Source organism: Monodelphis domestica, chromosome 7, assembly GCF_027887165.1.
Source record: "Monodelphis domestica isolate mMonDom1 chromosome 7, mMonDom1.pri, whole genome shotgun sequence".
Lineage (NCBI taxonomy): Eukaryota > Metazoa > Chordata > Mammalia > Didelphimorphia > Didelphidae > Monodelphis > Monodelphis domestica.
This window is the reverse complement of record NC_077233.1, coordinates 261828170-261845886: the sequence shown is the minus strand read 5'-3', so window position 1 is coordinate 261845886 and position 17717 is coordinate 261828170. Positions and strand designations below refer to the sequence as shown.

Sequence of the window (17717 nt, the reverse complement as noted above, 5' to 3'; positions counted from 1 at the left end):
AAATTGGAAAATGAGGGGATGCCCTTCAATTGGGGAATGGCTGAACACATTGTGGTATCTGTTGGTGATGGAATACTATTGTGCTCAAAGGAATAATAAAGTGGAGGAATTCCATGGAGACTGGAACAACCTCCAGGAAGTGATGCAGAGCGAGAGGAGCAGAACCAGGAAAACATTGTACATAGAGACTGATACATTGTGGTACAATCAAACGTAATGGACTTCTCCATTAGTGGCAATGTAGTGATCCTGAACAACATGGAGGGATCTACGAGAAAATACATTATCCACATTCAGAGGCAGAACTGCAGGAGTAGAAACACAGAAAAAAACACCTGCTAGAATACATGGGTGGAAGGGATGTGGTGGGGATGTTGACTCTAAATGAACATCCTGGTGTAAACATCAACATGGAAATAGGTTCTGATCAAGGACACATGTAAATCCCAGTGGAAATGCGTATCGACTACGGAAGGGGTGGGGGGAGGGGAGAGAAGGAACAGGACTTGTAACCAAGGAAAAATGTTCTAAATTGACTAACTAAAGAAATTTTTCAAAAAAAAAAATACTACAGGTGAAGCTAGGTAGCACAGTGGATAGAGCATCAGGCCTGAAGAGAACAAGTCCTGGATTCAAATGTGACTTCAGATACTTCCTAGATGTGTGGCCTTGGGCAGATCAGCAACTCCTCTGTAATTTAGAGCCCCCGCTGGGGCACCCCTTCTCCTGCATGATTCCTTGTAAGGTGCTAATCCCAATTGCCTAGCTCTTACTACTCTTCTCTCTTAAACTTGATACTAACACAGAAGGTAAGGGTCTAAAAAAATACTGTCTATTAATTTAAAATATATAGCTACATACATGACATCTTTTATTTAGTCAAATAAATTGTTCTTTGAAACCTGAATTTTAATTGAGTGAATCATCAATTGTTTTTTAAAATCCTTACCTTCCTTCTTAGAATCAAAAATCAATAAGAAACAAAGATTTTAGGAAACAAAAGATGAAAAAAAGGTGCTGAGAAAAATGTAGAGACCATGTAAATTCCTAAGTTTCTAATAAAATAGAAAATATAACAGCTAACACACACACACATATATATAACATAACATTTTAAAGTTTGCATAAATCCTCTAGGGTGCTATTATTATCCCCATTTTCTAGATGAGAAAACAGGCTATATGAGGCCAAATGACTTGGTCCAGAGTCACAGAGCTAGTAAGTGTCTGAGAAGAACTTGAACTCAGCTCTTCCTGACTACATTCTACTCACTATATCACCTAGCTGCCTCTGAAAATAGCTTTAAATCCTGACATTTCAGCATCTTCATTTAATTATGATTTTTATAATGTTCCTAGGACTATAATTCCCCTTTTATCCATTGGAATCCATGACTAAATGATGTTAACATTCTCTTTTAACATGGACCTGTGATTCTATTGGCACTGGAAACTCCCTGTATGGTAACTGTCTCCACTGATGCAGATCAGCAACTTCTCTGTGATTTAGAGTTGTCTGGGGCACCCCCTTCTGCTGCATGATTCCTTGTTTGTAAGGTATTACATTTTGCTCATGCCCACCACTGTTTTTTCATTCTTTAGAAACTATAGTGTTAGCCAGGGCTAGAGATGGGATGTTCTGGGTTCAAATTTGGGCTCAGACACTTCCTAGCTGTGTGACCCTGGGCAAGTCACTCAACCCCCATTGCCTATCCCTTACCACTCTTCTGCCTTGGAACTGATACGTAGTATTGATTCTAAAATGGAAGTGAAGGGAGAAAGGAAGGAAGGAAGGAAGGAAGGAAGGAAGGAAGGAAGGAAGGAAGGAAGGAAGGAAGGAAGGAAGGAAGGAAGGAAGGAAGGAAGGAAGGAAGGAAGGAAGGAAGGAAGGAAGGAAGGAAGGAATGAGGGAGGAAGGAAGGAAGGAGGGAGGGAGGGAGGAAGGGAGGGAGGGAAGGAAGGAAGGAAGGAAGGAAGGAAGGAAGGAAGGAAGGAAGGAAGGAAGGAATAAGGGGGGACAGAGAGAGAGGGAGAGAGAAAGAGAGAGAGAGGGAGAGAGAGAAAGAGAGAGAGAGAGAGAGAGAGAGGAAGAGAGAAAGAGAGAGAGGGAGGGAGGGAGAAAAAAAGAGGGAGAGAAACAAAGAAAGAAGAAATTATAGTGTTCCATGATTCATCATCACACGGCATCTTCAGAAGAATGTTGGAGTTAAAAAAGGGGGACTTTTAAGCAGAGAATGGGGGGGACATTAAAAGAAGCTTGCAATTGACCAATGATGATGCAACCCACTTCCCTCCTGTTCAATTCTGGGAACAGTTTATTGTCATTTTTAATTTAATTTTTAATTTTAATTTTAATTTAATTTTTTAATTTAATTTTTAATTTTAATTTAAATAAAAAAATTTTAATTTTAAATTTTAATTTAATTAATTTTAATTTTAAAGGTGACCATTTATTGAATATTTAATCATAAAGGACATTGTGTTTATACCTCTGTACATGATTTAGAATTTTTGGTTTTTTCCAATTATATGTTTTAAATTTTTTTTTTAGCCTTTGATTTTTATAATTTTGAGTTCTAAATTCTCTCCCACCTTCCCTTCCCTCCTCCCTAATTGAGAAGGTAAGCAATTTAATAAAGATTATACATATTATGTAAAACATTTGTGATATGCCCTGGGTAGCACCAGTATGTGTGGGATCAGTGACAGTCCAGAACATGAACAATTCCAACCTCTCTCACTGCATCCACAGTTTGACCTTCCAGGGACTGGAACTTGAGTCCTTTAGACTCACTTCTATAATTTTCTCATCAGACATATGATCTCATTCGCAGTCATACATAGATAATTCAGGCAGAAGGCAGGAAAGATAGATATCACGAATCAGGGTCCATGCGCCAGGCTGGCATGCCGTTGGGGTGGAAGCTCCCAACTCTCAGCTGTGCCACCATTTACTCACATCCCAGCTTCCTCGGTATCCCACTGGCATGTGGCCTTTGATACAGGGCAGCTACCTCCATCCTAGTTGACTCTAGATTTATAATAAATGCTTGGGTGGCCAATATTGCTACGTACCTAAGGTCTAAAGTGACATTGGTCAGAATGTCAGTGACTTGTTAGTCTACACTTGCACCTTGATTCTGTATGCAAAATTTTTATACCGATGGCTATTATCCCTCTTTGCTATCTTCACTCAAGAAACAGACTGAGTAATTCCATTTATCTGAGCAAACAAGAGTCAGAGAAGTTCTATAAATCAGAGATTCCAGAAAATATGCAAAAGTGCCCGAGTTCTGTAGGTGGGGTCTCACCCAAGAGAGAGAGCCTCAGTCTCCCCACAGGGAAGTTCTTCTGAGGACTAAACCGTAGCTCCTTCCATCATTCCTTATAGAATAGGGTTTCCTCACCTTCACGTCTCCCGGTTACCCTCTGAATGCCCTACAGTGTGTCTGGAGTGTTCTTTCATTTAGGCGCCCACAAATGAATGCGGTACTCTGATGTGATCTGACCACTGAACACTATGGTGGGCCCATTATCTCCTGTGATCCGGACATTATTCTTCTAGTAATCTCACCTAATGTTGCATTAGAGCTTTTTTTTTCCTTCTCATGTCACACTTTTAGATCATCAAGTTTGTGGTCAACTAAAATCCCCACATTTTTTCCGCATGAAATTCTTCCTTTCCCCAACCCAGACATGTAGCCCTGACACATGTAGCCTAAGTATAGAACTATTAGCTGTGCTGTTAAACGTTGGTAAGTCACCATCTCTCACAACAACAGTTTTTTCTTCTAGAAAAAAGGTCTGTAGTACCTCCCCGCTTTACTTATTGGGGGGCTCAAGTGCCAGGATGGGTTTAAAATATTCTGTACGCTTGAAAACTCTCTATAAATCCCAGCTATTATAACTAATATTACTGTTATTATCTCTTTTCTCCCAACTATTGAATTAACGGGCCCTTCTGTCGATGAATTGCGTTTTCTCTTACCCTACATTCATCGTTCATTGTTGTTTTTGGTTACCGTCTGCACACCGGGATCACCAACTGTCTTAGGGCCTTTCTGATGGAGAGAAACGCCTAATGAGAAAACGTACGCGTTTAAGTGAAGCTTAGGAGGAATCCGAGTGGTCCTATGAAAGGGAAGTAGTCTTATCCTAGGTATTTCTCCCAAGGAAAGGGAAATGAGTTCAAAAACTTCAGCAACCGTGGACAGATACAGTCAGAGATTACTAGGAAGAGGCGGCAATAACAGCATTGTCAGCATTTTAAGGTTTGCAAAATACAAGTATCTCGATAGCTTCATCCTCTGCCATCCTGGGAGGGAGATGCTATTATTATCTCCATGTTGCAGATGATGAAACTGAGACAGGCAGGCATGAAGGTTCGTAACCAGGCTCACACAGATGGTAAATGGCTGAGGATGGCTTTGAACTTAGCATAAGGACTTGTTTAGTTGTTTCCGTCGTGTCTGACTCTTCATGATCTGATTTTGGGTTTTCTTGGCAGAGATACTGCAGTGGTCTGCCATTTCCTTTCTAGTGTATTTGACAGATGAGGAAACTGAGGCAAGTAGGGTTAAGTGACTTGCCTATGGACTCACAGCTAATAAGCATCTGAGTCTGGATTTTAACAGGATGATGAATCTATCTGATTCCAGGTCCAGAGCTCTCCACTGTGCCATCTAGCTGATGATTATTTCCATACCTTTAAGAAGATGGAAGAGGTGATAGAAATCCATGCTTTTTCTTCTTATTTTGCACTTGTCACTGTCTTGCTTCCTTTTCTTCAAAGAATTTAGACATTTAGTGGTTTAGTAAGTCCATATGTAAATGCAAAGAATAGGAAAAAAACATCCAAAACTAAATATGGTCAAGAATTTTGACCTAAAGAAGTATTGAGAAGATATATCTCCCTCCTTTTTTTGCCACGGTGGGAGAATAAGTGCCTCCACTGTCAAGCTTGGGTGATATGTTCATTTTTGATTGTTGTGTGCTAATATTTGTTGTTGTTTAATCAGTGTGCTAAAATATAGTCAATTTCATTTTTTGTGATATTCCTGCATTCTCACCATGTTCAGTGCCTTCCAGTTATTTTCCTTAAGAAATTCATTATGGCAGCAGCTAAGTGGCTTAATGGATAAAGAACCAGTCCTGAAGACAGGAGACCCTGGGTTTAAATCCTGCCTCAGACAGCTTCTAGCTTTGGGACTTGAGCAAGTCACTTAACCCCATTTGCTTAGCCTTTACTGCTCTTTTGCCTTGGAACCAATGATGGGGGGGAGGGGGCAGGAAGAGGAGATTAAGAGAGAGGGAAAGTAGGAGAGAGACAGAGACAGAGAGATAGAGAGAGAGAGAGAGAGAGAGAGAGAGAGAGAGAGAGAGAGAGAGAGAAAGAGAGAGAGAGAGAGAGAGAGAGAATGATTGAATGAATGAATGAATGAATGAATGAATGAATGAAGAATGATTCCATAAGTCACAGGTCAACAGAGTCAGTAGTAAACTATTTTCTTTCCAGATGAAACCATTGATGTAGCCCACAGCTTCCTTAACAACTTCCTGGGTGACTTACCTCTCAGTATAGAGAGAACCTCGCTTAGAAGCAGCTAGGTGATGCGGTGGCCCAGAAGTCAGGAAGACCTAAGTTCAAATCCAGCTCCAGAGATTAACTGTGTGAACTTGGGCAAATCATTTAAGTTCTGCCTCAGTTTCCTCATCTTCAAAATAAGGATAATAGCATCCACTTCCCCAGATTGATGATGAGATAATATTTGTAATGTGCTGAGCACAGTGGCTAGCACAGAATAGATTTTATGTGTGTGTGTGTGTGTGTGTGTGTGTATGTATACGGATACATATATATATATATATATATATATATATATATAATGAATATATGAGAGAGAGCATTTCTTTCCTTCTTTCCTTTTATGTAGTCGAAAGTTCTATATTTCCCAAAGCACAAGCAGTTTAGAAATGGAAGTGATCTTTGGAAATCGCAGTGACTGGGCACGGTGTCATTTACTGGATGTTTACCGTCATCAAGTTCCTGAGGAAACATTCCTTGAAGGATAAAGATCAGGGTGTCGTGGCATTTGAGTCCCTGTATTTCCGCACCATAGAGGGAAAGTCGATATTTTTAGAAACATGACTGAATTAGGCGTATTTTCTCCTGTTAGTATTATTTAAATTATCAATGTTTGTGAGGAAATTAATTTTAATAAATATGAAAATATTTGTCAATCTTTAAAATCATCATCCCAGGACTTAAAAAAAATTTTTTAATACATTTTTCCACAGGGTGCCCCTAAGTCCTCCTTCTTAACAGAAGAAAAGAGAGCCAGGCTAAAGACCAATCCTGTTAAGGTGCATTTTGCTGAAGAAGTACTTGTGAATGGTCATTCTCAGGTCTGTAACCATTAGCCCACAGAGGTTGCAATTAGTCCTGCTGGAGCTTTCAGCCATTATTATTTTATTCAGTAATATCACATATTAATATGGATGTCCATAAGTTCCATGAAAGAATGCAGAATTATAGCAAAGTTTGGGCTGACATTTATGTGATGTGCTTCGTTTGAAAGAGGAGATTTAGACACATGCTTTGACAAAGTATTGCCACTCTTGGCTCATGAACTTTTCAAGTTAATTTGTGGCTTTTAATCTTAAAGCTTTGCAGGTAGAATCTGTACTTGTTGTCTACTTTTACTCATTCACTTATGACTGATGTGACTTAAGGAAAGACTCATAAAGAACCTGAAGTGTGAGAAGGGCTTATGACAGTACTGAATTAGTGTGAAAAGAATTCAAAGGAAGTCAAAAGAAGCAATAGGGGCACTTTTAAAGAGAGTGGGAAAAGACTATTATGTGGGAGATTTTCATTAATTAATATAAAATTTTCTCTCCCTTACTCTACCCCATCCTTCATGAACTTTTTTTTAAACCTTTACCAAGTCCAACCTACTCTTCCACTATTATTGAGACTCTAAGAAAAGTTCTTAGATGATGGGAATTGAATGCTATATATTCCTCCAAACTAAATATCAGTCCTTGATGAATTTATATAGCCCTAGGCATTAGCATTCTCACAAAAGAATAGTAATATCTCAGCAGCCAAAGAAGTAGCCTCTCATGAACACTGTGCAGTTACTGTCTGGCTTTTCACAAGCCCACATTAACTACAAAAATGTAGGCTCTCCTCATCCCAATCTTCTTAAACAGAGCAATAATTAATTTAAGGTAAATAAATGCATGTATCTCTGTGACAGGATCAACCATGGAGAAAATTCAGTAATGTCCCAGCCAATATCCAGAGTTTCTATTTCAAAAAAATACACTGAAAGCATCCAGAAAGAGAGCCATTAAGTACCAAAGAAACACAAAGATACAAGACAATGCTGCAGCTACTTTTAAGGAGAGAAAGTCTCAGAATATGATACTCTGAAAGGGAAAGGAGGAAGACTTACAACTGAGAATAACTTATCATACAAAACTGAGTATCATCCTACCAGGGTAGTTTAGTAACATATACCCATAGGGATGGTTATGGTTATACATGCCTATAGTTTTGGTTTGAGTTATCTAGGTAGCACAATAGATAGGAGGGCTGGGCCTAGAATCAGGAAGACTTGAGTTCAAATCCAGCCTCACATACTTTCTAGTTCTGTGAACTTCAGTCAGGTCATTTAAATACCATTTGTCTCAGTTTCCTCATCTGTAAAATGGAAATAATAATGACTCTGATTCTCCCTAACCCTGTTTGTGGTTTTCTTGGCAAAAGATACCAGGATGGTTTTCTATTTCCTTCCCCAACTCATTTTACAGATGTGGAAACTGAGATAAACAGAATTAAGTGACTTGCCCAGGGCTACACATCTAGTTAAGGTCTTAAGTTGTATTTGAACTCGAGTCTGCCTGACTCCAGGCCTAGGTTCTATCCCCTGTGCCACCGAGCTGCCCCAGAAAACCAAAAATTGACAATGATCAATAAATATCGCAGAAAATAATTTTATAATGAAATAGATTCTGGCTATTGCACGATTCATTTTCTCTGATTCTTTTGCATTGTAAGAGTTCCTCAGATAGTCAGGGAAAAAAACTTTCATTTTTCCTCTTTATCGTAATATGTGACCCATAAACTGGTTGGTGCCACAATTAGACCTTAACTGGAGTTAAGGAGTGTATTTTAGATATCTATGTGATTGAAAATGTCATACTATTAAGGAATAGAGAGTGTAGTGTCTCATTCTGGCCACTGATTTCTCACCAATGGTTTTGCTTTTCAGGGGAATGCTCTGTTATGTATGCCCAATGTTCTCAAGGTGTACTTGGAGAATGGACAGACCAAAGCTTTTAAATTTGAGAAAAACACAACTGTGAAGGTATCGTCCATTTATTTTGATCTTTTCTTTTCCTCAATGAACTTGTCAGTAAGAGAAAAGACCTCCTGACTGATGGCAAAACCATTTATATGGCAAAGATACTGAAGCAAGGAAAACACCCTAAGTGGAGACCACAATAAATCCCCTTATACTAACATCCATTCTAAAATGAAATATTTTAGGAAGGCCCCCGTGTACAAATAAATTGAGGGCTGACTTTTATTGTAATTTTATTAATGGAGTAAATATCGAGGCAGTTTGAATGAGTAGATAGAATGCTGGACTTGGAGACAAGAAGACCTAGATTCAAATCCTGACTCTGATACTTACCTATCTAACTCTAAGCACCTCACTTCTCTCCAAGCTTCAGTTTCCTTGTCTATAAACTGGGTAGCACAGTGGATAGAGTGCTGGGCCTGGAGTCAGGAAGACCTGAGTTCAGATATGACCTCAGGTACTTATTAGCTCTGTGACCCTAGCTCAGTTAACCCTGTTTGCCTCCATTTCCTCATCTGTAAAATAAGCTGGAAAAGGAAAATCTGGTCACAGAGACGTACTAGCTGTGTGACCCTGGGCAAGTCACTTGACCCCCATTGCCTAGCCCTTACCACTCTTCTGCCTTGGAGCCAATACACAATATTGACTCCAAGACGGAAGGTGAGGGTTTTAATTTTTTTAAAAAGCCTAAGTAAAGACAATCCATCAATAACTAATACAATATATGATGTGTTGTGCTAAAAAGAAAGAAAAGGGAAAAAAGAAAAGAAATGCTGTCATTGAAATGTGTCCCTGGTTCTTCTCCTTGCTTGCCAGGACATCATCCTCACGGTGAAGGAGAAGCTGTCCATCCGCAGCATTGACCACTTTGCTCTTGCCCTGGAGGAGCAGTATAATATCTCCAAGTTGCACCTTCTCCATGAAGAGGAATTCATTGACCAGGTAAGTAAGGGTCTAATACTGAATTGGGGCTTCTGTGAAATGTCCATAAAACATTGGAATTGCATCAAACATCACACAACATTATTTATAGTAGCATTTTTTTTAAACCCCGACTTTCCATCTTAGAATCAATACTACATATTGATTTTTTTGTTTTAATCTCTTGCATTTTATTTTATTTTATTTTTTTCCCATTTGAATTCATTTATTTAGTCAATTTAGAACATTATTCCTTGGTTACAATAATCACATTATTTCCCTCCCTCCCCATCCACCCACCCTTCCAGCAGCTGACACGAATTTCCACTGGGTTTTACATGTGTCCTTGATCAGAGCATATTTCCATGTTGTTGTTTGCACTAGGATGTTCATTTAGAGTCGACATCCCCAACCATATCCCTTCAACCCATGTATTCAAGCAGTTGTTTTTCTTCGGTGTTTTACTCCCACAGTGTTTCCTCTGAATGTGGATAGTGTTCTTTCTCGTAGATCCCTCCATGTTCAGGATCACTGCATTGCCACTAATGGAGAAGTTCATTATGTTCGATTATACCACAGTGTATCAGTCTCTGTGTACAATGTTCTCCTGGTTCTGCTCCTCTCACACAGCATCACTTCCTGGAGGTTGTTCCAGTCTCCATGGAACTTCTCCACTTTATTATTCCTTTGAGCACAATAGTATTCCATCACCAACATATACCACAATGTGTTCAGCCATTCCCCAATTGAAGGGCATCCCCTCATTTTCCAATTTTTTGGCCACCACAAAGAGTGCAGCTATGAATATTCTTGTACAAGTCTTTTTCCTTATTATCTCTTTGGGGTACAAACCCAGCAGTGCTGTGGCTGGATCAAAGGGCAGACAGTCTTTTATCACCCTTTGGCCATAGTTCCAAATTGCCCTCCAGAATGGTTGGATCAGTTCACAACTCCACCAGCAATGCATTAATGTCCCTACTTTGCCACATCCCCTCCAGCATTCATTACTTCCCTTTGCTGTCATGTTAGCCAATCTGCTAGGTGTGAGGTGATACCTCAGAGTTGTTTGGATTTGCATTTCTCTGATTATAAGAGATTTAGAACACTTTCATGTGTTTATTAATAGTTTTGATTTATCTGAAAATTGCCTATTCATGTCCCTTGCCCATTTATCAATTGGAGAATGGCTTGATTTTTTGTAGGATTGATTTATCTCTTTATAAATTTGAATAATTAGACCTTTGTCAGAGGCTTTTGTAATGAAGATTGTTTCCCAATTTGTTGCTTCCCTTCTAATTTTGGATGCATTAGTTTTGTTTGTGCAACACCTTTTTAATTTGATATAATCATAATTATTGATTTTACATTTTGTGATTTTTTGTCTACCTCTTGCTTGGTTTTAAAGTCTTTCCTTTCCCAAAGATCTGATAAGTATACTATTCTGTGTTCACCTAATTAGCTTATAGTTTCCTTCTTTATATTCAGGTCATTCACCCATTCTGAGTTTATCTTGGTGTAGGGTGTGAGGTGTTGATCCAAACCTAATCTCTCCCACACTGTCTTCCAATTTTCCCAGCAATTTTTATCAAATAGTGGGTTTGGTCCCAAAAACTGAGATCTTTGGGCTTATCATAGACTATCTTGCTGAGGTCATTTACCCCAAGTCTATTCCACTGATCCTCCTTTCTGTCTCTTAGCCAGTACCAAATTGTTTTGGTGACCACAGCTTTATAGTATAGTTTGAGATCTGGGACTGCAAGTCCTCCTTCCTTTGCATTTTTTTTTCATGATTTCCCTGGATATCCTTGTTCTTTTGTTCTTCCAAATGAACTTTGTTATTTTTTCTTCTAATTCAGTAAAAAAGTTTTTTGCTAATTCAATGGGTATGGCACTAAATAAGTAAATTAATTTGGGTAGGATTGTCATTTTGATTATGTTAGCTCATCCCACCCAAGAGCAATCAATGTTTTTCCAATTGTTTAGATCTAGTTTTAATTGTGTGGAGAGTGTTTTGTAGTTGTGTTCATATAGTTCCTGTGTTTGTCTTGGCAGATAGATTCCTAAGTATTTTATATTGTCTTGGGTGACTTTAAATGGAATTCTCTTTCTAATTCTTGGTGCTGAAATGGGTTAGAGATATATAGAAATGCTGATGACTTATGTGGGTTTATTTTGTATCCTGCAACTTTGCTAAAGTTGTTGATTGTTTCGACTAGCTTTTTGGTCGATTCTCTAGAATTCTTTAAGTAGACCATCGTATCATCTGCAAAGAGTGATAGCTTGGTCTCCTCATTGCCAATTTTAATACCTTCAATTTCTTTTTCTTCTCTAATTGCTCCTGCTAGTGTTTCTAGTACAATGTCAAATAGTAGAGGTGATAATGGGCATCCTTGTTTCACTCCTGATCTTATTGGAAAGGCTTCTAGTTTATCCCCATTGCAGATGATATTAGCTGATGGTTTTAGATATATACTGTTTATTATTTTTAGGAACGACCCTTCTATTCCTATGCTTTCTAGTGTTTTTAATAGGAATGAGTGTTGTATTTTATCAATACATATTGATTTCTAAGGCAGAAGAATGGTAAGAGCTAGGCAAATGGGGGTCAAGTGATAGGCCAAGGCTAGACTTGAACCCAGGAACCCAAGCCTCTAGACTTGACTCTCAATCCACTGAGCCACCCAGCTGCCCCCATAGCAGCATTTTTATGGTATCAAATAACTAGAAACAAAGCAGATATCCACCTATCAGGGAATGGCTAAATAAATTGTGGTACTGAATTGAATAGAACATTACATCAATATCAATAATTAATTAAAAATAAATTGTTATTAATTTTATATATTTACTATTTAATATATTATGATATATGATTAATAAAAATAATGGATTTATAAATTAATAATTATTAATGTAATAAGCTATTAGCACCTTCCTCCCAGGTTGGCTGTGAGGATCAGATAAGATAATAATTATAAAGCATTTAGTGCAATACCTGACGCATAAAAAGCATGATATAAGTGTTAGCTATTATCATTATTTCTGTGCTCTAAGAAAAGATACACAATAAATACAAAGATGCATAAAAAAGCAAGTCACTTAACCTCCATTGCCTAATTCCCTACCACTCTTCCACCTTGGAACCAATACACAGTATTGATCCTAAGATGGAAGGTAAAGGTTTAAAAAAATATATATTAAAGGTGAATTACAAAAACTCACCCCGACTCCTTTCCAGTGGTGGGAGGTCCACAGATGTGGAATATTGCATCTATTTTCAGACTTTTTCTATATCCCTTTCACATTGTTAAATTTGGGGGGGGTTCTGTGGAAGGTGTAGATGGCACACAAAGGCCAATAGATGAAACAGAAAAAGTTTTAAAATCCCGAAATGCATAAAATGTAATCTTTTTTAATCTTGGTAAATGGGAGCATGACAAAAGACAAATCCTTTGTTAAATTAAACTCTATCTCATCCCCTAATGCATCTATTTCTCTTAATAATAGGATATCTGAGAAATCTGTTTAATACATAATGAATAGACTTGTATATGTACCTTTTTAAAAAATTAAATTAAATTAATTAATAATTATTATTATATATAATTATAATTATTATAATAATTAATAAATAATAAAAAATTAAATTAAAATTAAATTAAATTTTTTTTTAATTTAAAAAAATTAAAAAAAAAACCAAACATTTCAAGTATTATATATGAAAATATTATATACATTTTGAAGTACATGCTAACTTTAATAAAGTAGTAACACAATTACCCTGTTTGTGTCCTGTAGGGAACTTTTTTTATATATACAAGAAAATATATATATATTATATATACTTGGAAAGAAGCAGCTAGGTGACTCAATGGACAGAGATTCAGGTCAGGAGATAGGAGATCTTGAGTTCAAATGTGGCTTCAACTATTTCCTAGCTATGGAACCCTGAGCAAGTCCTTACCCCCAAATGCCTAATCTTCACTGTTCTTCTTCCTTGGAACTGATACCTAGTATGGATTCTAAGAAAGAAAGTAAGGATCTTTATATATATATATACATATATATAAAATATATGTATACATATATTTTTCTAAATTTTTACATTTTTCCTTTATATTTATTTCATTATTCCTCTTTTATTTTATGCATTTAAATTAATTATTTTGAGAAGTTGTCTATAGGCTTCATTAGGCTGCCTCAAAAATCAGTGAAATTAAAAAATTAAGAACCCCTGCATTAATACATCATGTTTGGGACTTCCGGGTAAGCATGGCGGCAGTCTAGATGCGGGAAGCTTCCTCTCCCCAGCGCCCACCGATATAGACTACCTCAAAAGACCATTAAATTCATTTTCATAAGAACGGAGGGACCCTACAGTAGGGCACAGCATTGAAGGTACATGGGATTTGGACATTTCCACACTATAAGAGGGTGAAAAAGTTCCCACCCAAAGGCTAGCTGATCTACCCTCCCCCAACCCACCTACAGAGCCAGAGTCAGAGCCAATGTGTGCCAGAATCAGTGAGTGAGCGAGGGGCACCTCTAGAGTGAGCAAAGGGCACCTCTAGGTCCTTGGAAGCAGACTAAGACCACCAAAGACCTACCCCTAAGAGCAGCTACACCAGAAACCCCAGCGGGCAGGGGAGCACAGACCGTGGCACCCCCCAAAGGTAGCGGTGATTTGAGAGCTTGCCTCAGGCAAAATCCTTGCTTCTTAACTCCATACACAGAGAACTCAGATTTCTGACTAAAAAGGGAAGGTAAATCCCCCACAGTGATGGCTAATTGCGCATAGGAGCCCCAAACTCCCTCCAAGAAAAGCGAAAAAAAAAGGCAATGACCCTCAAAACTTTTTATGGAGGAAAAACCCAGGCTACAGAGGAAACACTTTCCACACAACTAAAACTAGATCTGAGCAATTGGAAAAACATTGATTGCTCATGGGTAGGATGAGCTAACATAATAAAATTGACCATCCTATCCAAACTTATTTACTTATTTAGTGCCATCGCCATTGAACTTCCAAAAAACTTTTTTATTGAATTAGAAAAAAAATAACAAAGTTCATTTGGAAGAACAAAAGATCAAGGATATCCAGGGAAATCATGAAAAAAAAAATGCAAAGGAAGGTGGCCTTGTAGTACCAGATCTCAAACTATACTATAAAGCAGTGCTCATCAAAACAATTTGGTACTGGCTAAGAGACAGAAAGGAGCATCAGTGGAATAGACTTGGGGTAAGTGACCTCAGCAAGACAGTCTATGATAAGCACAAAGATCCCAGCTTTGGGGACAAAAATCCACTATTTGATAAAAACTGCTGGGAAAATTGGAAGACAGTGTGGGAGAGATTAGGTTTGGATCAACACCTCACACCCTACACCAAGATAAACTCAGAATGGGTGAATGACTTGAACATAAAGAAACTATAAGCAAATTATGTGAACACCAAATAGTATACATGTCAGACCTTTGGGAAGGGAAAGATTTTAAAACCAAGCAAGACTTAGAAAGAGTCACAAAATGCAAAATAAATAATTTTGACTACATCAAATTAAAAAGGTTTTGTACAAACAAAACCAATGTAACCAAAATTAGAAGGGAAATAACAAACTGGGAAACAAATTTCATAAGAAAAACCTCTGACAAAGGTCTAATTACTCAAATTTACAAAGAGCTAAATTAATTGTACAAAAAAAATCAAGCCATTCTCCAATTGATAAATGAGCAAGGGACATGAATAGGCAATTTTCAGTTAAAGAAATCAAAACTATTAATAAGCACATGAAAAAGTGTTCTAAATCTCTTATAATTAGAGAGATACAAATCAAAACAACTCTGAGGTATCACCTCACACCTAGCAGATTGTTCAACATGACAGCAAAGGAAAGTAATGAATGCTGGAGGGGATGTGGCAAAGTCGGGACATTAATTCATTGCTGGTGGAGTTGTGAATTGATCCAACCACTCTGGAGGGCAATTTGGAACTATACCCAAAGGGCGATAAAAGACTGTCTGCACTTTGATCTAGCAATAGCACTGCTGGGTTTGTACCCCAAAGAGATAATAAGGAAAAAGACTTGTACAAGAATATTCATAGCTGCGCTCTTTGTGGTGGCCAAAAATTGGAAAATGAGGGGATGCCCTTCAATTGGGGAATTGCTGAACAAACTGTGGTATATGTTGGTGATGGAATACTATTGTGCTCAAAGGAATAATAAAGTAGAGGAATTCCAACTGGAACAACCTCCAGGAAGTGATGCAGAGTGAGAGGAGTAGAACCAGGAAAACATTGTACACAGAGACTGATACACTGTGGTACAATCGAATGTAATGGACTTCTCCATTAGGGCAATGCAGTGATCAGAACAACTTGGAGGGATCTATGAGACAGAACACTATCCACATTAAGAGGAAACACTGTGGGAGCAGAAACGCAGAAGAAAAAAAACTGCTTGATTACATGGGTTGAGGGGATAAAGCTGGGGATGTGGACTCTGAATGAACATTCTAGTGCAAATACCAACAATATGGAAATGGGTTCTGATCAAGGACACATGTAATACCCAATGAAATTGCGCATCGGCTATAAGAGGGGAGTGGGGAGGGGAGGTAGGAATAGAAAATGATTTTTGTAACTAAGGAATAATGTTCAAAATTGACCAAATAAAAAAATTTTTTTAAAAGATCATGTTTTCATATACTTCCGTCTCCTCCCCTTTCCTGATCAAACCTTCTACATTTCTATCACTGTCCAATTTCTTTCTCATGGTAGTTATTTTCAAAGACAGTATACTTTTTTCGGTCCACATATACAGGCCTTTAAAATTTGTTCAATGACAGCATCCTCTCCCATCAAATCTGTATTTCGAAGGCAAACTGTGAAACTAGAAGAAAAGGAGGGAAGTTAGTTATCATTCATGGAATGTTGACATTGTTGGTTGATGAAGAGTTGTGAGAAAGTCTTTTCTATTTAAGAGACTGAGTCTAAAAGTATTTTTAACAGGAGATTCCTGAACCCAAACCTATTAATTTTCCTGTTTCCCCAACACTAAAGTTTTATTTTTTTCTGTTCCTGTCAGGATTATTACACAAATTGAAACAAAGGTTCATGACCCCCCCCCACCTTGAGTGTGCATTTGGTTATAACTAGGTTCTACATAGGCTATCTTTTACTTACTGTTAAAATGCCATTTTTTTTATCATCAGAAATCAGAGGATTGGAGTTAAAAGGACTAATTGTGTTTAACTTAAACATTGTAGGTGGTACAAAGAAAAGAGTCACATGACTACAGATGCCTTTTTAGACTGTGTTTTGTCCCAAAGGATCCATTGGATCTCCTGAAAGAAGATCCAGTTGCCTTTGAATATCTCTATTTGCAGGTGAGTATATATTATGTCAAGTAGTGACAGATTTCCTTCTGAAAAGATGATATTTCTTAGGAAATCTTTCAAGAGAAAAAAATAACATTTAATATTAAATAATGAAACGCAATAGCTGACCCATTATTGTAACCAAAAAAATTCCAAAACTAGACTTCTTACAAGGAGAAAAAAAAAATCTTGATCGTCACTTGGCATTCTCCTTTTCCATCACACTTGGGACTCCAGAAAAATGACTCTCAATTCAAAGTGTTCTGTGGCTCAGCATCCACTCAAGACCATAGCTAATGAGCCCCCACTGGTAGGATTTCTTTTACCAAGCAACCAAGGACAAATTAGCCCAAAGAAAATAATATTTAATCTACCAGCATAGAGCTAAAGTGATTTTTTTAAAAGTCCCTGCATTTACAAATGTGCTTCATTTTCCAATATCATCAGTAGAGGAGCACACACAGAAAAAAGACAAGCATAGCTGAGGCCACTCTGATATTTTAGAACCATCAACATTCTATGGTGATTTCACTATCTTCTCTACTTTGGGCATCTCTCCTGAATATCATGTATCTGCAGGAGGTATTGCTTTTTTTTTTCTCTGCTCCATTATTTCTGGTGGCTATTCCTGTATCTGTAGTTGTCAAGATGCTGTCAACTACCATCAGCTGGGATTCAGATAGATTTCCTCTTTAGGATCAACTGCTATACTTTACCACCATCTGTGCTAGGGTACAGTGACTTGGAAGCCTCTCCCTGGCAGAAAAAGGGCCAGCCCTTTTATTGCATAGGAAAGAGCTAGAAGCCCCCGCAATCGTCACATAAGCCACAAAAACCAGAATAATACCACAGAGGTTATCTTTTATTTATTTTTTTTCTGGTGCTGATTCCAAGACCTTAGTACCACACTGTCAGACTTAAGCTTAGAAAATTTCTTGTACTCCTGTAACATCTCTGATCATGGCCTTGCATCTCTAATACCTATTGCAACATTCTGTCCCCCCTAAAACCCCCAGAAGCTGTGTGCAACTAGAGCAATGAAAACTACT

At 37.8% G+C, this 17717-nt stretch overlaps 1 protein-coding gene across 10 annotated transcripts in view; it reads left to right on the top strand.

The window, feature by feature from the left end:
• Positions 1 to 17717, top strand: part of FRMPD1 (FERM and PDZ domain containing 1) — a 282219-nt gene that overhangs the window by 239068 nt on the left and 25434 nt on the right. For all 10 annotated transcript variants that reach the window (XM_007498009.2, XM_056806700.1, XM_056806699.1 and 7 more), the window contains 4 exons: positions 6297 to 6404; positions 8279 to 8374; positions 9188 to 9313; positions 16558 to 16677. In XM_007498009.2, coding sequence (XP_007498071.2) covers positions 6297 to 6404; positions 8279 to 8374; positions 9188 to 9313; positions 16558 to 16677 — 450 coding nt within the window. The remainder of the gene's footprint in view (positions 1 to 6296; positions 6405 to 8278; positions 8375 to 9187; positions 9314 to 16557; positions 16678 to 17717) is intronic.